Here is a 24,465-nt window from a genome sequence, read left to right as displayed (position 1 = left end):
ATGACAAATTTGTATGTACAAATGTATGGTGTGTTTGTAGGGATATATATGTATTTGTTGAGTGTTGTTAATGTAAACACAATTTAAACACAAATTGAGGTTACACACTTTAAACACTTACATGGGCGTGAATGTAAATGTACGAGGTTCGCTAGGAAAATATTAAAAACTGTAGGTATACAATTCCTTGTTGTATATCTTGGAAGCAAGATGCTCTTTGAGGGAAATTGACTTTAATAACTGACCGACTGTAAACCGCGACAGCAAAATTTTTTGGTAGTCATATATGACATTCTTGACCACCAGGCGGCCAGGACAACTGCTCCACCAGGAGGCCTAAAATTAGGACAACGATATTACATATTACTTGTAATATCGCTACGTTTATTAAATTTTCTGCGTTCTAGAATTATGTCCATTGTATCGGGCCTTATTTTATAAATACATATTCTATTTTGGGGATGTGCCATAAACATTGGACTTCTTGATGCTAGAAGAAGTGGGTCAATATTTGCCATGTTTGCTCTAACTTTAGACAGATGCAAATATTAAAATATACCAAGATTTTACTTTATTGGGTATTCGATCCTCAATAATCGGGTACCAGAATTTTGATAATCTATTTTTTTTTAATATGGATAAGAAAACATCGGTTATTGCATTTTAAGAGAGTTATTATTTTACAAAATGTTGACGTATTGTGTAGTGAGATTAGAAGGAGTGTCAATTTTCCTAAGCAAAAATCTAAACATGACGTATTTAAATTTTTATTATATATTTAAATTTTTATTATATTATACAAAGTATACATATTCTAAATTAACATAAAATTCTATGGCGATTTAGCGATGTCCTTCCGTCCGTCCGTCTGTGGAAATAACTCTAGCTTCCGAATGAAATTAAATAGATTGATAAAATTTTACTAAGATATGTGTTTGGTCTACAGGTATTGAAAATGAGCTATACAGGGTGAGATAAAAAAAAACTGCAAGAAAATCAAATGCCATAATCTTTAATTTTTTTAATTTAAAAATGTCGGAAATAGATTTGTTCGAATTGCCCACCTTTGGCACGAATTATGGCCGTCAAACGCCAATGAAACAGTCACACACTGCCCGAATGTTGCTCTGCGGTATTTTGGCTCATTACCGACTAAGCGCTTGTTTGAGGTGATCGACACTTTGGTATTTTTTAGTGCCAACCCTGCTTTCCAAAATACTCCTGCCACAATAGTCCAACTGATTGGTATCCGTAGATTTCGGTGGCCATTGTGCACTGGAAATAAAGCGAAGAACCCCATTTTGTAACCATTCTTGGATGGGGCGTGCTGATGGGAGGGTGCTGAGTCCTGTTGGACTTACGAAGTTCTACGTGCCCAAGGCTTTAATACACCCTCCAGAATATTTTCGCGACAATCAGAATAAATGATGCCATTAGAATAAATGATGCCAAAGTCGATTAATACGAGCGAAGAGCGACCATCGGCTGTTATGGCGGCCCACACCATCACCATGGCCGGTGCTTGAGTTCTGGTGGCTGACAACGTATGTTTTCTCATTGGAGAAGACCCAATTCGGCAGTTCACCACTTTTGGCCAAGCGAAGCAACTCTTTAGCTCTTTTAAGTCTATTTTCTTTCCGTTGCGGTGTAAGTTCTTGCACTTTTTGGAATCTCAATGGCTTTACCCCGAGCTCATTTTTCAATATTTGCCGAATGGATTACTGCGATATGTTCAGCTCACGAGCCACGAGCCATTTTTCGGCCACTGCGGCGCGGGTTTCGATCAAGTCACTTCTTTACTCTTCGAACCGTTTCTGCTGATATTGCTGTTTTCATCCGTCCAGTTCCTTGACGTCGGGCTACGCTACCAGTATCACGGTAAAGAGCGATGGTACGAGACACAAAAGATTTATTTACATTGAAATGCTGAAGTGCTCTCTTTTTTCTGGAAAATTCTCAACAAAATGCTTTTGTACGCTTATAAACATTATAATGAGCTGTCACTGGAATAATTTTGACAGCTGTCGGACAAGTGTCATAGAAATGACCGCAGTCTGAATTTGTTTGCAGTTTTTTTTTCGTCTCACCCTGTATTAGTAAAATCGGTGTGACTTTGTGTAAGGATTTCTCATTTGAGAACACCTTGTCCGTGGGTATTTCCTAAGAAACTTCTGCCCGAAAGCACCTGTTACCTTAAAATAACTATATATCATAATACATGTAATGTAATTACAAATTATTTGTCCGAAATTCCATATCCTTCATCGTTAATATGGGTGTCCTTACACCAAAACTTCCACTTATTTTAATATGTGTATATATATATTATATAAATTATACCAAGACACATATAAATATAAACTCTTACATATTTTAATGATTGAAATGCCTTTGGGTATAATGAATGATAAAATGACGAATGTCTGAATTCATTTACTAATTGTCAGGCAGGAAGGCAGTCAGCCTGGCTGGCTGGCTGGCAGTCATGTTCATTAAATGTTTACACTATACTAAATTCATATTCACACACTCACACACTCCCATACCTACATATGTGTGAATATTTATTCGTGTAGAATGTCATCAGTACTACATTTTTTTTTTTGTTTTTAATTTTCTAAATGACGACTTATATCTTGTTATAAAAGTGTGTGTATATATGTGAAAATGAAATTTTTAACGCCCACTTGTTAAACTTAACTTTTTCCTTCATTCCATCCATAAGATTGTGAAGGAGATACACTCACACACACACACATCCACATACTTTTGAACAATAATTATAGTTGCATAGGTGTAGCCGTGTTCTAATGTAGATTAAGTATCTATTAAACAAATTAGTTTTATTTTTGTTATGAACATTTTTTTTATTTTTTGTCACACCAAGGACGACGCTGAAATATTCCTTTATAGAGTAACCAACTAACGCCATATTTCTTTTTTTCTTCTTGTTCGCATTTCTTTCGTTCCAGTATGGGCGTCCAAATACCCACAACTTGGCAAGGCGTTGCTACACAAGCCCAAATATCTCCTGCTCAACAGTTGGCGACGGCGGGTGTTGCCGGTGCTGCCATACCTCAGGCAGCTGGTGTCGTAGCCTACCCCATTCAGCAATTCCAAGTTAGCCCCCAGGTAGGTAACCAAACCATAAAAAACAACAACATTTTACAAACAAGAACAAAGTGAAAGGCAACATGAAAGCTTTTGACATAAATAAATATTATTGCACTTTACATAGGCAATATGTACATAATAAGTAGTTTTGTTTGGTTACGTTTTATTTTGTTACTCCTTTCGTAATTCTTTTTCGTGTACCAAGCTTTTCTTTTGCTTTTGTGCATGTTTTATGCTCGCAATAGTTATTGAGTTTTAAATTACATTCTTTTTTCTCTTTCCTTTTTGTTAAGCTTTAATTCGTATTTTTATTGTTTGAGTGTTCGGCAAATTTGGTACTAATTAAAAAGAGATGAGAAATTCAAAGGGAATTAGGGTCAGGGAGAAGTACCAAAGAAAACTGTGATCTAAAAAGAAGGCATTTTGGATTATTTTAGATATTTTGAGTGGAGAAAGATGTAAATGTTTATAAGTGCGGTTGTAAGATTTAGAAGACTTTCCAAAAGAATTTTAGTTTTATTTAATTCTTTGGTTCCTCTTCTATTGAGCTTACGATCTCGTCACTTGGGTAAAAAATGTTTTTTGTCATAGAAGTTATTTTTAAAATAACTTCTGGGGAGAATATCCCAGATAAAAAACAAGGGAACTGATGAGGATTGGTGGCTCTTTCCGAAACCTAGGTATTCCCTGCCTTACCCCCTGGTAAACATTACCATCGTTCTCCACTAATAAACAAACGTTGTTTTTATAAAAACAACAATAAAGGGATAAAGCCTAAAATTTTTGCAACAACAAAATACTACGGTATCCCGAACAAACAAGCCACACTGTTCTATTTTGAGTAATTTCATATATTTTAAATTTAGCGTTGTTTGGAAATCATCGGTATCATTCTCATGTGTTCTATACGACATTTTGAAATTTTTTTCCCGATGTGCTCTGTCCAGTTTCCGATATCTGTCCTATTTTTTGTGACGTGCTGGATTCTCCAGAGGTTTCTGTTAATATGAAAATAATTAAATAACGTAAAAGTTAAAAATTGATTTAAAAACCTGTATAATTTTTTTCAATCAGATTTACAGAAAGTCATACTTCATATATCATTCATATAACTTATAACTAAATACGCAAATGTGTACGGCACACTTAAGCATTACACTGACGAAATGTGTAAAAAAATGTATATAAATAGATCACAGAGATGTCATTTCTATAGGATATAATTATTTTATTGTTGTTGTGAATTATGGGCCTCCTATATACTACCAAATTATACTATATCAATGCCTCTTGTCGTCTTATAAGTTTCCATTAAAAATGATGATGAGAAATTCCACACACACCCAGAGGAATTCAAAATTATTACTTATTTTTTTGTTCGTTTTGTATTTCGAACTCTTTGGAATTTTTCAAACGAATCAATATCAAACTATAAATTTGGACCATACCAAATAATTCAACAGACGGCCTTTTAGAATTCAACCATCTTTATATTTTTATTGATCTATAAATAACAATAATTTTCGTACCCTGAAAGCGTGAGGTTCCGAAAATCCCCTTTATATATTGAAGGTTTGCCTAGGCTAATTTGCATCATTCCGTCTCCCATAAATCGTTCAATTACAATGTAGAATAATTTTGTAACCTTTAAAATTGTCCGTGGTGCTTCAAATTTATAGCTCTAACTGATCGTTCATAATTTGTTCTGTACAATTTGCATAATTTTATACCTTTAGACAGATCTCCGAAAAAACTCGCTCGAATTCGAGTAGAAAGTGAAATTCACTTAAAGTCGAGTGGGATCAAAACAAAACGAGAGAACCTTGCTAATTTTAGAGAGGGCGTAAAATTCGTTCATAAACGAGACGAGACGAGACGATTTAGCCCTGTGCGTCCCTCCGCCTGTTCGTCTGTTGTAATCTCGCTACAGTCAAAACGAATTAAGATAGAATTGCACAGATCAGTCTTTTGTCTGCAGGCAGATCAAGTTCGAAGATAGCCTAGCGATATCGTATAGCCCCCATATAACGGTATCCCTCGATATTCGGTATTTTGATGATTTTTGCAAGATTTGGAATTATCTGAAATTCTACACGAGGAGTTCTTTGGAATTTGAACCATGTAAGAGAATTATCTAGGTTCAGTATAGAGTAAAGTTCTTTCTTTGTAAGTACTTTACCCCCTCGGTCCACGATATAGAATATCCCCCATATAACGGTACCTCCCGATACTCGGTATTTTGATGATTTTTAGCCACATTTATATAAATTTCGGAACCGTTACTACACGCCTATGACACAAATTACCTATACAGGACCACGTTTTCGTATAGCCCCCATATAACGGGTTTCTTTTGAGCGGCATTTTTTAACGGATTTTTTTTTTTTTGAAATTTTTCAAGTTTCTTCCAAATTCTGGATGAATGGTGGAACTAAAAAATTAAAAACTTTGTCGATAATCTGTACAAATAAAACATATAATAGTGGAGTCTTTTGTACACAAAATCCACCGGACCGTTGCTTCTACTGTTTTTCTATCCTGATTCGGCTTCCACTCCAATTTTAATATTAGTTTTGTCATTCCGTTTGTGACATCCCTAAATATTCGTCGTAGACCCCATAAAGTATCATAACCAGTAGAAAATTATATATCGATTGAACGATGTCCGTCTGCCTATCCGTCTGTCTGTTGAAATCACGACGTAGACTTTCAAAATTAAGCAGAACAATTTGTGTATAGGATGGTATTGAAAATGAGATATATTGGTCCACGTTGCGAATATTCGCCATATAACCTCCCGATATTAGGCATTATGATGATTTTTGCCACATTTTTACCACGGATTTGTCTAAAAATTGGTATTTGTAGGTTTTAATGGGTTCTAGCTCCGGTGGCGAAACATTGTATATATATGTCCACGTTTTTGTATAGCCCCATAGAGCCATGTTTTGTAAGGAGTAAAGTGTAAATCAACTTAAAAAAGATTTGAGGAATAGTTTTCTACTTTCTTTCGGAAAATGTATTCAATTTGGGGTTATATTTAGGGGAGCTAACGATGCACTGTGTGTTATGTGTTTTAATACAGAAACAAAGGTAAATTTATACTCAGGTGTAAGAATTGAATGAATAATTAAATGAAAAATAATAATGCATGTTTAAATAAATATATTTTAATGCATGTTCATATATTTTTGTTTTTTTTTTATTCCTTCTTGTTTTCATTATGTATATGTTTTTTTTAAATATTTTCCAATTTTTTTCAACATATCATTTAAATATTTCTTTAGCAAGTAGTGTAGTTTTTTTCTCTTATTGCATATTGCTCTATTCACGTGCACCCCAGCAAATATTTTTCAAATAATTGTTTTTTTATAAAAAAGGCCAAATATGTTTCCTCTTATACAATGTTCTATTTCATATGTCCTTTTTTCGATACTCTTTTTCAATTTTTACTAACACCCATATTATTTTTTAAGGTTTATCCTTTACTTTTGCAGGCACAGTAAATCCTCACAACCAAAAATAAAACAAAATTGAAATTATAAATTTATATTAAATATTATATTATTGCCAAAAAGAAAAAAAGAATAAAGAAACAAAAAAGCAAAACAAAATATGCTAAATTAAGAATTGACATAAATGTGAGTTGTAAATAAAATATACAAAAAAAAAAAAAAATATAAATAAAACATAAAAATCTAACACATGAAAATATGCTGCAAATCCATTAATGTTGAAAACTATTGAAATGGAGAAGAAGGAGAAAATTTATAAAAAAATAGAAAAACAAAAGCACAGCAAAACTAGTTCTATAGACTCTATATATGAATACACAACTACTTATAAATAAAAAAATATATAGAATTATTTGTAAATTGACATGAATTGATTTGTCAGTATAGATTTTACACAGACACACTCACCAATCTACATAGAAAACCCCTCAATCATAAATGTCATGCACTTGAAAGAATATTAGGTCCATAAAGGATATAATGAAAACATATGTGGTATGAGTGTTACACACACACACACACACTCAATCAAAGTATTTATTGGACATACGCACACAATACTGCAAACATATTCCTACATAAATCCACATCAATATAATACACTAGTGAAATCGATGTTTGAAAGAAAAAATCTATGCCATTTTTTTAATTAGCCCAAAATTAAATTTTAAGATTAACTCTTAGTTTTTTTCTAAAATCTTATCCTCGCTGAGAGTTTGATAGTTCATGTTTTTTGATTTCCAGAAGGAATATTTCCTCTACACAACATTTCCAGGAGTGTAATTTGGACATATGAGGCCGATTCTGGCATACACGAGGTCGATTGCTGTGATCTTTAGTGCCCTTCACCTGTCGAAATTAAATTAAATTTGTTTTCCTTTTTAATTTCATTAAATTAGCATTCGGTTTGTAACACAAGCATTAATTTAAGTTCGTCTGTCTGTTGAAATCAAGATACCGCCTGAATTCTGCCCAAGTTGATTGGGACTGACCACGTTTTCGTACAGCGTCCATATAACCATTTCTTTCGGATATTTAGGGTTTCAACGATTTAAGCCAGAAATGATAAAAGTCCAAGTTTGAATGCTTCTCCGTGGGCGATATCGATTTTCTCAGCCGCTCTGAGTATTTCCTAGGCAGAAAAACATTACAAATGATAAGCATTAAAGCCAGAGGTCAGATATGCTTGAGAGTGAAACGAGAGTGTTCAAAGAGTACACGTTTTCTAAAAAAAAAAAATGATCAAGGCATTATTTCTTTGTGCATTTATTTGTAACATGGAGAAGGAAATGAGGTAGACCCATAGTTACTTTTAAGGATCCTCATAGAATCACATTCTGGTACATGTTTGTTCGTCAATACGTCTGTTTGTCCATGTATTTTTGTAAAGAAATAACAGATAGCATTTATTGCGCCATCGAGATGAAAATTTGGTGAAAACCCATCCAGATAAAGCTACAGCTGCTATATGCATATTTTCTGATTTTGTAAAATACGTACAGAAACAACTCAGAAATACCTCTGCCAAAATCTGGATATGGCTCCGATGTATATCTTCATCTGATTTCACGTTAAGTTTTCTCTAAAAGTGTAGTATCAGCTTAAATGGTATAGATTTTCGTAGAAATTGTTTCAGATACAGCTATACAGGGTGAGAAAAAAAACTGCAACAAAGTCAAACGCCATAATTTTTACATTTTTTTATTGAACGAAAGCAAATAATTTCAAATCTTACAATAAGTTTAGATTTGTTCGAATTGGTCACCTTTGGCTTGAATTATGGCCTTCAAACGGCCAATGAAATCGTCACACGCTGCCCGAATGTTGATCTGCGGTATTTTGGTTCTTTCCGACGAAGCGGTTGCTTGAGGCGATCGACACTTTGGTATTTTTTAGTGCCAATCTCCAGACACAATAGTCCAACGGATTGGTATTCGGAGATTTTGGTGGCCATTATGCGCCGGAAATGAAGCGAGGAACTCCATTTTCTAACCATTCTTGGGCGCTGAGTGGATGCTGAGTGCGATAGTGCTGAGTCTTGTTGGAATGCCCAAGGTCTGCGGCCAAAATGTTTGCGTGCCCAAGGCTTTAAAACACCCTCCAGACTATTTTCGCGATAATATTCGGCATTTATTCTGATGCCACGCACGAGCCATTTTTCGGCCATTGCGACACGGGTTTCGGTGTTAACGGGTTCTTAGTGACAAAGATATATGGAAATGTCAAAGAATTCCTGGGCCCAGCTTAAATCTAAATAATAATATATTCCTCTTTAATATTTTAAATATAGGTACAGATTTTGCACGGCTCCCGTATAACACTGCAGTATGACTTTAAGTATTTTTGTAGGTTCTACTTACATTTTCAATAGAATAATTGCAATTAAAAGATTACAAAGAACAAACGACCTCTGGAAATAATGTTTAATATTTAATCCCAATTGGAGTTAGAATTTGCTCAAATAATTTGGACAAAATAAATAAAGAGAGCTGCGATTTTTTTTTTGGCAGATTATTTAAATTTGAATGTCGTGTTATACTTGGTTTAAAAGTTTTTTGTTTTCGTATTTTCGAATTAAAATATTGTATCTCAATTTATTTTAATTCGTGCCGGTTTCCACAAAATTTCTAATTTTTCTAATTTATATTTAAATTGGCTTGGATAACACTCAAGATTCATTCGAAATTTTATATTTGATGGTAGGATAGATGTTGAATAGCGGTAGTTCATTCATTAGATGAAGAAGAAGAGATAAAACTATGAATAATATATCATATAAATGTACATTTGACACACCAGAAAAGCAAATAATCAACACTGCACTTTAGATGTTGTCTTCGGAAAAAAATCGAAAACTCCAATAAAACGGAAGAGCAAGATGTTAGTAAACAAAATCATAATTTTACACAAAGATATTCAAAATAATTTACTAAGACACCCTTCCCCCAAAAGGGAGAACAAAGTAAATTTATTCAAAACATGAATAAAAATATTAACACAAACCACAAAATGAATTAATTAAAAAAGAGTTTTTTATACAAAACATACATACACACAAATACAAACAACAGGAAAAAAACAAAAAATAAAAATAATTTTGAGAAGAGATAAAAATAGCACTAGTGCCTAAACAACTGTTTGAAAAAAGGAATTCACTTCTTTCAACAAAATGAAAAACAAATTAATCTAAAAATCCCCAAAACTATTTGGTAAACAAACTAAAGAACCACAGAAACTCTGAAAACCCTTAACGGACACATTGCGCACACATAAATAACCCTTGAAATCGTTTATAAATGTGGTCTAAATCTATGATAACAATTAAAAAATATATATATTTTTCTTTTTAATTGTTTTTGAGTTTATTTTCGAGACAAAAACCAAACAAACTATTTGTACTCTAGATTCAGTTAACAATAACGGTCGGACAAATCGTGCAATATATAGAAAAACCAATTTGGAAATTAACAAAGGAAATCGGAAAAAAATATATATATAACTAGCTGTAAACTATATTACAAAAAAAAAAAAAACAAAAAAAAACAAAAAAATACACGCACACTGGTTACCACTACACATGTTTCAAATTACACACACACAAAACATCACATCACTGCGTATAGCAGTATTAACAAACAAAAAATTCCTAAAAGTATTAGTGCAAAGCAATTTTACAAGATCCTGTAGTTTCTAACAAATAAAAAAAAAACACTCACTCACTCATTCACTTACCCACTCACACACTCAGTCACTCAAGCAAATATCTTCATTCAATAATCTATATAGGTCATTATATTTGATATATATCAGCAAACCAAAAACAAAAATATAAAAAATAGCCACAATTAAATTACAAATCCTAAAGGCATAATGCAAACACACCTATAGATATCTGATTTATTCATTCAAAATAGTTCCTAGACCAACAACAACAGCATTAGAGAAACAACAATGTATTGAATAAATTTATGAAGCACCTAATGTATTAATACAATAAAAAATGCTAAAGAACAGCCAAAATACAACAACATTTTTTTTAGTATTTCTAATTATTTTTCATATTCTTTATTTTAAATTGTAAAATTAACGTTTGATTTGGTACATGCTCATTCATTTTCGGACATAGATTGTTGGAAGCCCATTCCATTTCAAATTTAGTAACTATAAGCTTTTAGTTCCATTTAAAGAGAAATATATTTGAAGACATTTTTAAACCACTTGAATATTCTCACTGGATTTTAAAACAAAAAAATATATATTTGTATTCCAAAATCTGCAATATGGTGCTACATTGAAAAACAATTTTTGTATACTTGAACACCGAGGGCATACCCGAAAAATTAGTTGAGCTTTTTGGTGAAATGAAAAGGCAGGTGTAGAGAATTGGTAGTATTGGACTTCAAAACCGACGGCATACCCGAAAAATTAGTTAAACTTTTGATAAAATGAAAAGGGAGGTGTAAAGAATTGGTAGTATTGGCTTCTGATCTCATTTACTTTTCGTTCCAATACTTTCTGGGCACAGCAGTTGTCTCAGAGAAAATATAACAATACTCTCGCTAGTCTTGCCATTAAAACAGTAGAGAAACTCTCCTGCAACTTTTTCTCAGAGAGAAAAAAAGAAGAAGAGTGTTTATTAAAGATAGAGGAAAATGACCCAAAGAAATAAATAATTCCTAAAATAATAAAAAATAAAAACAAGTACCAAAGACTGTCATGTGGACGCTATACCAAAATTTGAGATTGTTATTGCGAGTTTTAAATACCATATTTGAAACAATCCCGTGGAAAATTTTGCTTTATTCAAAATATCGAATATTAGGGAGATACGTTTATGGAGTAATAAGAAAACGAGGACTAAACCGTTATGAACTAGAAGTTCTGAAATACAGATTTTTTAATAAATCGGTAGTGGGATTCTCTACTTCATTGTTTTCATGTTACCAACAAATATCGGTGATAATTAAATCACAAAATTATAAATGACAAGTCTGAATTAAACTTGACAACACTGTTGTTACCGGAGGACTTAGCGACTACTTCATTTGGTCGCTATCTTGATGAAAATTTTCTTTAATTACAGAAATTATAATCATTTTAATTTAACCGATTTTTGTCGGTAACTCAAAAATTGAGTTAGAGAATCCCACTACTGATAAAAATGTTGTCTAAAAATGTCTAACATGCGGTAAAAATTCTTATAAATATTTGAGGTATCAGTCAGACGTGTTGCCGTCTTTGTCTGCGATGGCGTTATTAGAAAACTTTTTTGTCAAAATAATTGATTGAGGTTCATAGCACTGGCTTCCCATTTTTAAATGCCAAATTGCAAAAAAAAAAAAAAAAATAAATAAATAAATAAATAAACGCAGAATCATTGAGTCCCTCTTTCCTTTTTTATACCCTACACCATACATAGTATGGATGGGTATATTGAGTTCGTCATTCCATTTGATTATTTTATCCACATTTTTTAATGAAGTTGTCTGAAATTCTACACAAGGAGTTCTCTGTGGTTTTGCGACATGATTAGTCGGAATTGCGTCAAATTTCGAATTTGAAGTTCGTAATGTTTACTACAACCTATGGAGGAAAATTGTCCATGCAGGTCGTATATAAAAGCCCCTATATAAAGCTTTATTTTCGGAACGGACGGAATTTTTTTGAAAATTTTCAAGTTTCTTCCGAATGTTGGAGGGTATAAAAAGTTCGGGCCGGCCGAACATAGCTGTTTTTTTACTTGTTTTCTTTTAATTTACCTAAAAGTTCTAATGCTTTTTTAGATATATGATCGTTTTCTAGTCGAACGTAGTATTTCTAAGATGTTTGGCATTGAAAATATGCCATATCGGTCCACATTTAGGTATAACCCCCACTAATGGTATCTTCTGACTTTAGTTATTTCAAAGGATTTGGTACTAAAATAAGCTCCAATTTGATTTTTCAGGTTCTAAGAGAATTGTTTTACTGACCAATGAAAAATAATTTCTGCTATAAATATCTGCAATTAAGCGGAACTTTGATATTTCAGGCTCTCGGTGGGTAGTTTAACTTCTTGCAAAAAATATTCATAATGTGTCCACTTTTCGGCAAAGCACCCATATAATAGTGACTCATGTATTTTGCGTAGCCGGTATCTAACAGTGCATACTGACATTTAGTGAAATTTCATATGTCGCGTACTTCATGGGTAGATTAACCGCTTTCAAATATATTCAATATGGGTATATAATCGAACTTCCAAATTGTATAGATTTTTAATTTTTGTTGCCATATGCCAAGTTTTAATATTCTATCAAACGGAATTATTTCCTCAATTCACTACTTCAATCAGTCTTAGAAGTTTGAAGATGGGCAATAACGTTCCACTCCTATTGGTTGCCTAGAGCAATCGAAATACCCAATGGTGTCCACATTTTGCTCATCATATTATTTCTAGGAAAAGCCAGCTACAGAAATGGATAATATCAGTCAATTATAATTCCTCCACCATAGTATGGAGGGTACTATATTATATACTATAGCAGTATAGCCCCCAAGTATCGATAACTCCCAATATTCGGTATTTTGATGATTTTAGCGACATTATTTACCGCATCTGTTTCAAATTTCGTATTTAAAGTTCCTAGTGGGTACTACAACCTACGACAGAAAATTGCGATTTCACGTCGTCGTATTTACCCCAAATAAAGGTAACTTCCTATATTCGGTGTTTTTAAGATTTTAACAGAATTTTTAACGGATTCTATTTTTATTTATTTTTTCTTTGGAAATTTCCAATTTTTTCACTTGTTTTTTTTTTAACTTTATACATTTCAATATGTCTGCCAATCCAATGTGAGAATGGTACCTCCACCATAAACGTTCAACATTTTAAAACGCATAATTCACAAATAAAGATAAATATATTAAATGGTTCCTCCTTTTGGAACATACACTACAAATTGGAAAAATCTGAAAAAAAATGAATGTCATTTAAATATAATTATTAATTATATTAAATAGGTCGAAACTTCATTAAATTTAAATTGGTTAAAAATTTCAACTCGTTGGGCGAAATCCTTGAAAAAACATGTGTGTGGTTTTTCAGAGCGAATGATTACACACATAACGTAATATTTATGATCCAACGTAGATCGTGCTTCTGATTTACCTTGGAGGTGCTGACCAATTTGATCATCTCGATCCTAGTTCGACCACACATTGTTAAATACAGTACCATTTCATTTGTTTCTTAAAAAAATTAGAGAAAAACGAAACGTGAAATGTACTCACAATCAAATTGTTAGTTATTTAATTTATTTAATTGAAATATTTATAAAAATATAATTACATTTTTTATTCTTTTTTCTTTAGTTTTATTTTTTATTATTTATAATTCGTTGTTACTTAGCTCTAAACAAATTAGAAATAATAAAATTTTTGCTTTCTCAAAATGTGCTGTTCTTTATATAAATAACACTGATAACAATAATAACAAAATTAAACAAATGATTGGAAATAAATTCTCCTAATGACAAATGTGAATTCCTATGAAACGAATCTTGCCTATCATTAAAACATATACATATTCTTGTTTTGTATAACTTATTGTAGAAGTCACCAACACACACACCAACACATCCACCCACACAAACAATTACGTTTACACCACTTCATCAAACCAGCAATAAAAATAAATACACCTGGCCAATTAACTTGGATTGTAAAATAATTATAAATTCTGCTTTATATTATGATTATGATACTAATTTTTTATCTCCTATATAATTTCTTCTTCACTCTCTCTCTTTAATAAATGCTTAAAACACCACCACCACCACCAAGTTATTGTTTTTTTTTTATTTTTTTTTTTTTAATTTGCAATTAACTAAAGGAAAGAAATTTAAAAATTATTTAATTTTTGGTATTTCCTAAATTGAAATGACCGTAACCTTATTGCCGCCCTTAAAAAAATAATAACATAAAAAAGTAAATAAAACGATTTTGTTATATCTTGTTAATTAAGCTACCAAAAATACCAGCAGCCATTTTAGAATCACTAAAAATAGTTTTTCTTTATTTTTCCTTTTGGATTTTTTTTTTTAACAAAAAAAGAAGAATTTTTTCTTGCCTTACTACAAAAATGAACAAAACGATGTTTATGAATTTCTTTCTTTCTTTTCTTCTTAATTTCAGTTACCAGAAGATGAATGGTTAGCAGCAAATTTATTATGTTAGTTTACACAGTCGGTTAAGGAAGAGCAGGAAGAAGAAGAAGTAAAAATTAAATGCAGTTATTTAAGAAAAAAAATGAAACACAAAGATACCAAACCCAAAAAAAATAATAATAATATATTCATAGAAAATAACAAGAAATTAGAGAAAACATTGTTAAACCAAAAAACCCATACACACACTTACCTACATAGACAAAAATAATGGAGATGAAGAAAAAACAAAACAGATAAAGCAGAAATTATATAAAACTAAAATAAAGCAAAGCAAAAAAGAAATAGTTTAGAAAACAACTAGAAATAACTATTATACAATACCAAAATATACACATACACACACATTGAAACAAATGTAGCTAAAAAAAAAAAACAAACAAGAAGAATATATGAATGAAATCTTACCAACAATAAAAATCATAAATAGGGAAATACCAAATTTAAGTTATGTTTTAAAATGAAAAAAAAAAAAAAAAAAACAACAATCATTCACACACATTCATACATAGTATACGTATACGTATACTCCCATATACACAATGACAGCAATAACAAAAGATCCAGTAAAGGATAGAAATATATATAGATGTAATTCCCATAAAATCAACATAAATACAGATGTAATGTAATGTGAGCAAACACACACACGCATACAAACATCTAAAAGAAAAATAGAATAAAAGTCGGTGGTAATAATACTTATACACATACACGTAAAACCCATACAATTATACATAAACATATATATATATATTTATATAAATATTTATATAAGTAATTTAGATATTATAGTATGATTAAAAACAATTTCCATATAGGGTGCTCCAAAAATTAATGAACAAAAATGAAAGGTGTACTAGTGATAGCTGACAGCGAAGGATATCGAAAAAATTATATTACTTGGTTTTCGATTTCGAAATCTGTATAAGGAAAACATGGGTGTTTAACTACTGCAAATGACCAATTGGCAAATTCTGGCAATAGAGGACCTCGAATTGGCGTAACCATCTTTATGTGATAACTACAATGGAAATAAATTCAGATCTGTAAAACGGTAAGAATCGTCTCAATTAATAGTAATAATGGGCGTAGAGAAAATTTGTTCATATTTCAACAGTTCACAATAATTGGATCTAATATTATGGGGCTTTTGAAAATTTCATTGTGAAATGAAGACATCTCTATGTAAATTTAATAACTTTTTACTTCAAAATTTTATAAAAAATATCGGTCCAAGGATTTAAGTAAAATTTTCGGCTCCTGATGTGGGATGGAAAAATTCCACCTGAAAAATATAACAATGCCAAAAATAGATTTTTTTTAGATTCATTGGAATTAAAACGGGACATATTGCTTTTCGAATAGTCCCCATATTTGCATCAATCCCAATTTAAGTATTTTTATACCCTCTACCATTCTATGGAGGGTAACTTTGTCATTCCGTGTGTAACTATTCGAAATGTTTATACTAGACCCTAGAAGGTATATATATTCTGGATTAGCGTGAAATTCGAAGACGATCTAGCGATGTCCGTCTGTCTGTCTCTCCGTGTGTTGTAATCACGCTATCTTTCGAACGAATTGAGATAGAAGGCTAACATTTTGCATACATTCATAGTTTACCAGTAGGCAGGTTAAGTTCGTAAATGAGCCATGTCGGTCCACGTTCTCGTATAACCCCCATATAACGGCACCTCCCGATATTCGGTATTTTGATTATCTAAGCGAAATTATTCACCAGAGTTGTTTCATACAGCCTATGACAAGAAATTTCGTAAGCAGGTCCACATCTTCGTATAGTCTCCATATAACAGTTTTCATTTAAGTGGTAGTTTCCGAAAGCTTTTGAAAAATTTTCAAGTTCCTTCCAAACGGTGGAGGGTATTGCAAGGAATAACCATTATAGTTGAAAACAAAACCTAAAAGAACCATCTGTTTATCAGAAGTTAGAACACCACTTCGTGGAACATGTTCAACGTAGGTCTATGTTTCAATCTAGCGCTCCTGCATAAAATAAGCTACTGATTTTATTAATGTCACGGATTTTGGAGATTTCAAAACTGATAACGGAAGTGTTTTAAAATTTAAGTGTTGGAACAAGATCAATGTGTCCCGAACTTTTGAATTATTTTATATATTTCTATTTTGGGGGCAAAACAACCGATTACGGCCACTTTCTTCAACTTTCTGTGTCCCCGAACTTTTGAATTATTTTATATATTTATATCTTGGGGAAAAACTACCGATTACGGCTACTTTCTTCAACATATTATCTCAGGAAATCTTGTAGATGTGCCGGATTATCGGCCTTTGATAATTATATCGTGAAATCGGAGGGTGAACCGATCATATTAATTCAAATACGCCATCATAATAAAAATAAGGAAGTTTACTCTACACTCAATTGTTTTTTGTAGAAGCGTGAACACTCCTATACGAAAAGTGAGAATCGGAATCACGAAGTTCGAACTAGAGTAAGAGAAACAAATACAAAGAAAACTACCAGTACAGGCGAAAATGCTTGTTTGCTTGTAACAAAAACAAGTAAAAAAGTAATTAACTCGGCCAGACCGAACTTTGATACCCTCTACCATGGAAAATATGGTGTCAAAACGAGGATCTATAAATTAAAAAAATTGAAAATTCCACCAGAATACTGAGTATAGATTGGTGCTATGGAAATAAAACGAGGAACCTCATTTTATAACCATAGTACGAGACGCAAGAGATTTTTACACATTTAAATGCTGGAGTCCTCTAACGGTAGCTATTTGTGGGCTTCCAGCCAAATATAAAGAAAGCACGCTTGAATTCCATCACGAATAACTTTTTTTCTGGAAAAATCTCACCAAAATGCTTTTGTACGCTTCTAAACAATATAATGAGCTGTCACTGGAATAATTTTAACAACTATCAGACGAGTGGTTAGAAATGACAGCAGTCTGAAGTTGGTTGCAGTTGTATATCAACAACTGTTTGAAAGGCATTACAAACTTAATTTAAAAAAAATCAGAAACAATTGGAAAGCATTCAGTATGCTGGACATAGGGAGAATACTGGTATATGGGGGATATACCACAATGTGGACCTATCCTAACTGTTTGTTGCAAGGCGGATAAGAACCCGTTACCGCTTTGAAAATTCCGTTCCGTTGAAAATGTGCCGAAAGTCGTCAAACGCTTAAAATGAGGTGTACCGTTATATGAGGCTATTCCACAATAAGAACCTAGCAAGGTCCAAATATTTTCTTTTTAAAATTGTTCATTTCACATTTGCCTATATCAAGAATTGAGTCCCAGGTCTCACAAGCCTAAATATGAACTGATGGTGTAAAAATTAAATGTGTTAAAATGCAATAGATATTATCAACCACCTTAGTGAGAAATGAAGATGAGAAATTGTTTGCAATGACAGATGACTGAATGAAATCAATTTAACCAACTGAAACGAAAAACTTTCTTAAATCCTAATGTCAGCTACCACTGCTCATTTTTTCCTACGGCTTTCATATGTTTTTGTACATTCACTTTTGTTGCACCCCATATAAAAATAGTATATACATATGTAAACAGTTTCAAATGAAACAAACGAATAATAATTACCAAACAAACACAACCAGCTATGAAAAATTAATTAAAAAACAATCAACATTCCATCGAATGATATTAATAATTAATATTATGATTATTATAACCTAACGGCGATTATGATGATAATGACGATGAAAGCCCATACAATTCTGGTAGTTGGCAATGCATTTTAAAGGATATTAGGAAAAAAAGGAACACACAAGCACAACAAGAGCAGCAACGGTAAAAATAGTCATTAAGCAAAAATCAAAAGAACATTGACAACAAAATAAGCTAGAAAATGAACAACAACAACAGAAGCAGCAGCAGAAGCAAACCGGCAACAGCAACACAAATGTCCGCATAATTATTTAAGTTAAGCATAAATACATTCATACCTATATGTTTTATAGAACACTACATATACAACAAACATAGGCATACCACATACTCTCATACATACATATATATAAATATGAATGAAGAAATGGCAAAATAAGAGAAAAATCGAATAGCAAAGTAAAACATAGGCAATTGATGATTAGATGATTTGTACGTTTAGTTAAGTTGGATAAGATACAGAAAAAAAAACAAAACAAAGAAAATAGTAAATAATTAATGATAGTGGTAATGATACTACAATAGAATAATCTACAAATAAATAAAACGGAAATTTATATTATAGCAAAATACAAAAATACATATATTTCTAGGCATATGCATACATATAAATATACATAGAATATAATATATAATATTGATATGACTAAATTAAAATGTAATAAGTATAAAAAGAAAATAAAATAAAAGAGAAAACCAACACACACAAATACCCTTAAAATATAGATATTATGTACACAGATACCACAATACATAGCCTATATGTAAAAAAAAAATAAAAACAAGAAATGCAAAAACAAAAAAAACATTACAACATAGATGAAAATCAAAACAGTATAAAAGTAAAAAATATACCCAAAATATATATACAAAAATGGTTTAAAATATACCTACAAAATACATAGGCACCTATTATTATAAATGTTTGTACAGAAATATATCTTAAAAATGAAAGCAAAGAAAACAAAAACCAAATAAATAAACTAGAAATAAAAAAAACAATCACATGAAAAAAAAATCCCCAACTATCCATGTTTATTGCCAGAACCATGGCTGCTGTAATATTAAAAGGGAGTTGGTATGTTTTAGTTAATGCTGGGTTAATACGATATCTCTGGGGGGAGTTGTTTTAGTTTTTCGATTTTAAAAACTTCTATTCCATAGATGGGAGTTGTTTTCGATGATGTTCAAACCTTCGTAATGAAAACCATTAAACCATTGAAATAGTTCGGTATGAAGTACTACTTTCTCTGCTTCTGCAAATGGAGTCATGAAATTAACATTCTGTTCATATTTTCAACAACATCCGAATTGCATGGAAATCACCGCTTTTATATATCCTCAGTCATATACGGTCAAACGTGCCTAGTCGAAATAACGATTTTAGACAATAGGTCTCTTTGGGCCAAATCCGTTTCAGGACAGTTGGTGTCGATCTAGTCCGTCCGTCTGTCTGGCTGGTTGGCTGGTGCACACCATAACTCTCGAAGGGAGTATCCGATTTGATCCAAACTTGGTACATCGTAATAATTTTGTCAAACCTAGATCGAGTTCAGAGATGGGCAATATCGGTCCACTCCATCTGGTACCTCCCCCACAAAAGATCGAAATTCTCAAAAAAATATATTTTCTGCACAGAAAGGGATATGATAATCCTATTTTGCTCCATCTTTCCAAATCCTAATATTTGACTCAGTTCTCGGTCAGGTGTGAAATTTGACAATATCAGTTCACTCCATCAAGTACCTCCCCTAACAAAGGGTCACAAATTTTAATAATTACAACTCTTATAAAATGTGATGTAAGAGTCCGATTGTCTTCAAATTTCACACATCCCAATATTTTTATTAACCCAAGTTCTGGTGTTAAGATGGAATAACCACTCGTCCACTCGTTCTGGTACCTCCCCAACAAAAGGTCGATATTTTCAAGAAAAAAATATTTTCTATACAGAAAGAGAAGCAATAGTCCAATTTTGCTCCAAAATTTCATATCCTAATATTCGACTCAGTTCTCGGTCAGGTGCAAAAATGTATAATATCGGTCCACTCCATCAAGTGCTTTCCCCACAAAGGGTCAAAACTTGGAATAATTATAAATCTTGTAAAATGTGATGTGGGAATCCGATTGTCTAAAAAATTTCACACATCCCAATATTTTTTTATGAACTCAAGATCAGATATTAAGATGGAATATATCTGTTGATTTGTCGTGAAGGTGATATAAAGGGTTACAATTTCCAATACTTATATTGGTCATAACTTGCGAAACAAGTCGTAGATTCTTTACAACTTGCTATATCTAAATATTTTTCTTTACCAGAAGCCCGATATGGATATGGCATAAAATTTGATATTTTTTGATCCGATTTCGATTTCTTAAAAATTTTACGCATACCAATATTTTTAGCTGTATTAGATGAAGTATGAAAATGGAATACTTCGGCCCGCTATATCTGTTACCTCTCGCACATTTCTAAAGGAAGACATTCACTTTCCCGAAGTAAAAAAAAGAATGTGGACGTGCAAAATAGAGAACATCTAAGTGAACAAATCTCTTGTTCGGCAACCCACTATTTGACGAACAATTAAATAGAGCAACAATAAAATTTGGTTATTGGTGTTCATTTTCAAAATACCATGTATAAATCCAATTTCGAGTTTTCAGTAAATTGTCGTTTGCCAAAAACTATGCATTTAAAAGTATTTTCTCAACCTTAACTGGTTGCAGAGACAAATAGAATTTTCCTAGCCAAAGCAAGACATTGCCTCCTCTCAAAACCAGAGATAAGGCGGTGGCATATATCATAATTTTACCGCTTGATCTTACATTACTCTGTTTTCCAATTCAATATTCGTTATGTTAAGAATTATTCATTTTCTAAGTCGACGTTTTTCAATAATACGTCCTTAAAAATACATTATAAATTGATGCTAGGGAAAATCTGTCCAATCGGGGAAATCGGACTGAATCGTTTTCCTATGATGAGGGATTTTAAGCTTTTGAAAGTTTGTGGTCACATTTTCCAGCGATTTGATATTCATACCTGAATTATTCATATTTTTATATATTTCAGAGAAATTCTAAACAAGTTCCAGCCCCGATATAACGGTACACTTTATTAATATATATTATTGTAAGATAATTGACAGGAATTTTTTTCTTTTGCAACATTCCTTTGCAATTTGGCGAGGAAATACTAAAATCTTGTTCTTTTTTAATCTCAACAATGCAGTAGAATATAATATATTAACAAAATTTGGGTTCGATTTCAAAAAAAAGTCATAAACTCCCTCCGTGATTCGATTTTATCAAATATTGAGAAAGCCATTTTATACTTTAAATGTAAGAATTGGAGAAGGTGGTTCAGCCTGAATGTTCATTGGTAGTACCCCTGCTGTTTCATAATACTCATTCTAAATTGGAAAAAGAGAAGAGATTGAGGCAAAATAAGGGAATTAAATGGTAGGCTTCGTGGCTACTTTAAGAATTACTGCAGTCTCTGTGAGATTTAAGGGAGATCATGTATTATTTGCTCTCCCACGAGCCACAAGTCATTGATGAGAGTTGGACGGTGGTAGGGCAAGTGTTCGACTGTCTCAATTCTCTCCAGCAATCAATAACGCCGCAACTTCATTGGCTCTGTCGCTGCATTGAACGGTGATGATACCTACCACAAGTTTAAAGTCAGGTTTCACCATGGGACGATTAAAAAATTATTTCTATTTGATGTGTTCAAGTGTTTGGCATTGAAATCTGGTGCAAAATCTAAAACTAAACGTAAAGGGTGAGACATTGTAAATAGATCGAATTTCTTTCATACACTTAGATGCCAAATACAGCCATGAGATACACCTGTGAATTTATGGTAAACTTTGAAGCCGCTGTGTAATATTTTAGGTCCACCGAACAAATGATTGGTTAAAAAAGAATGGGACAAAAGTTGTATAAAATTATGATGGAGAAACACAAAAAAAAAAAAAAAATTGGTCATTTGATAATCGATTTCGCATGATAAATCGGTTAAAAAAGATTGGGACAAAATATGGAGAATAATATGACGGAAATTTTTCAAAAAAAAAAAAAAAAAAATCATCGAATCCGCGTGATCTAATATTTGTACTGAAAATGTTCTTATAAGAAACGAAAAAGGAATATATTGACATTTTCAGAAAGGTCTTAGAGTTATTCTTGCATGTGCTAAGGTATACACAGTATGTATTCCCGTAAAAATAATTATAGATTTTATCTTTTCTACTGCAAGATGTTGGTATAAAGAACACCAGAGATCCTCTCAATAACGGAATCTCTCAATATTTTTTTTGTTTTCAAAAGATTTATGTATTTATAATTACTACTTAAGACGATGCGTTGTTTTTAGGCCCGACGAATTTTATTCATTCAAGTGATATAATCTAAATATTTGTTCTTCATATTTCCTTTAAGGAAATATGAAGAACAAATAAATAAATAAAATTTTTCACAAAATTTAAAACTTTATTTAGATTATGGAATAACATTACCCAATAAAACAGACTTGACAATGTTAATTCGTGGCGTATAAGTTATGTGAACATTTATTTGCATGTTAACCATACGCCCCATGTAGCCCTTATAAATTCTTATTAACCAGCATTAAACAAAACATTCTTGTCACAAAATCTTAAGAGAAACAAACATGCCCAACAAATAAACAACAACAACAAAAACTAGAAAATCAATTTCCAGCATTAAAATCTTGTGTTTGTTGGTTGTCATATTTTTATAAAATTTTTATTTTCATTTCTTTAGTTCACTGCCACTATAGAAACTTTTTTATTTTTATAAGAATTTTTATAAAAAAAAAGATATGAAAACAACAAAAATACAAAAAATGTAAAACTCGATGAACATACATCTTTTATATGCATACAAAAAAAAAAAAAAAAAAACAAACAAAATAAGTCTATTAAAAATACGGATTAATTTGCTTCCTTAAAATTTCATATGGTATATTGTTTTGTTAAAGATTTAGGCCAAATGAAAACTAAAGAAATCGCAAAAAAAGAAACTATATAATTCTGTTGGAAAAACCTATAATTTTAAATTACGAATGGAAGAACATAAAGAAAGAGTGCTACATAAATGTGTTAAAATTAAAAAAAAAAATAAAAAAAGGATAAAATTAGTTTTAGTGGAGAAAAAAAAAATAGTCACACAATATAAATAAAACTACAACTTGAAAATATATTATTTGAACAAATACATATACAAATAATTTGTGGAATACCAGAAAAAATAACAAATAAATAAATCAGCATTAAAATGAAATGAATTATATATTATTGTAAAAAAAAAATACCGTAAGGCATAAAGTGTTATCACAAATTACAGCTGATGCAGATGAAAAAAAAAACACAAACAACAACTACACTTAACTACTTGTGTGTGTATGTTACCAAAAAAACTTAAACTCCCTCCTATCGCGAGGACTACAAAATAAACGTATAAAAATATACCAAATATTTAGCCTAAACTAGTTTTAGTACCACAAAAATAAAAACCTAAAAAACAAAACTAAAATATAAATAGAAAAAAAAAAATACCAAATAATAAATGTGTTTTAAAACAAAAAAAAAACCATATTAGATGTATGTGAAACTTACATTTGTGTAATTTGTTAATTTATAACAAAAAACCTACTAATATTTTTGTTAAAGACCGAATGGAAAAACTTTATACTTTTTGTTACAAGGGAAATTCTAAAAAAAAAACAAAAACAAAACAAAAAATATACTAACAAATATTGGAAAACAAAACACAAACAACTATTATAGGCTATATTTGTAAAGAAAGCATGTTAAACATTAACAAAAAAAGAACACAAGCGGAGCTAAGTTGAAACAAAACACTCTAATGTAAGCTGAAATAAATTAGTGGTCAATGGCAGATTTT

The 24,465-nt window shown here is 31.5% G+C and overlaps 1 protein-coding gene across 5 annotated transcripts in view; it reads left to right on the top strand.

Annotated features, from left to right (window-relative positions):
* LOC131804161 (cytotoxic granule associated RNA binding protein TIA1-like) overlaps positions 1–24,150 on the top strand; it is a 266,927-nt gene extending 242,777 nt beyond the window's left edge. For 3 of the 5 annotated variants that reach the window (XM_059126627.1, XM_059126623.1, XM_059126624.1), the window contains 2 exons: positions 2,973–3,132; positions 14,808–24,150. In XM_059126627.1, coding sequence (XP_058982610.1) covers positions 2,973–3,132; positions 14,808–14,849 — 202 coding nt within the window. In that variant the 3' untranslated portion in view covers positions 14,850–24,150. Of the gene's footprint in view, positions 1–2,972; positions 3,133–6,590; positions 6,836–14,807 lie in introns of those variants that run through there. The other 2 variants (XM_059126626.1, XM_059126625.1) reach the window with 2 other exon arrangements.
* The last annotated feature ends 315 nt before the right edge of the window (positions 24,151–24,465 follow it).

This window comes from Musca domestica, unplaced genomic scaffold (genome assembly GCF_030504385.1).
Source record: "Musca domestica strain aabys unplaced genomic scaffold, Musca_domestica.polishedcontigs.V.1.1 4, whole genome shotgun sequence".
In the NCBI taxonomy this organism is placed as follows: Eukaryota; Metazoa; Arthropoda; class Insecta; order Diptera; family Muscidae; genus Musca; species Musca domestica.
This window is presented reverse-complemented; position numbering and strand designations above follow the sequence as displayed.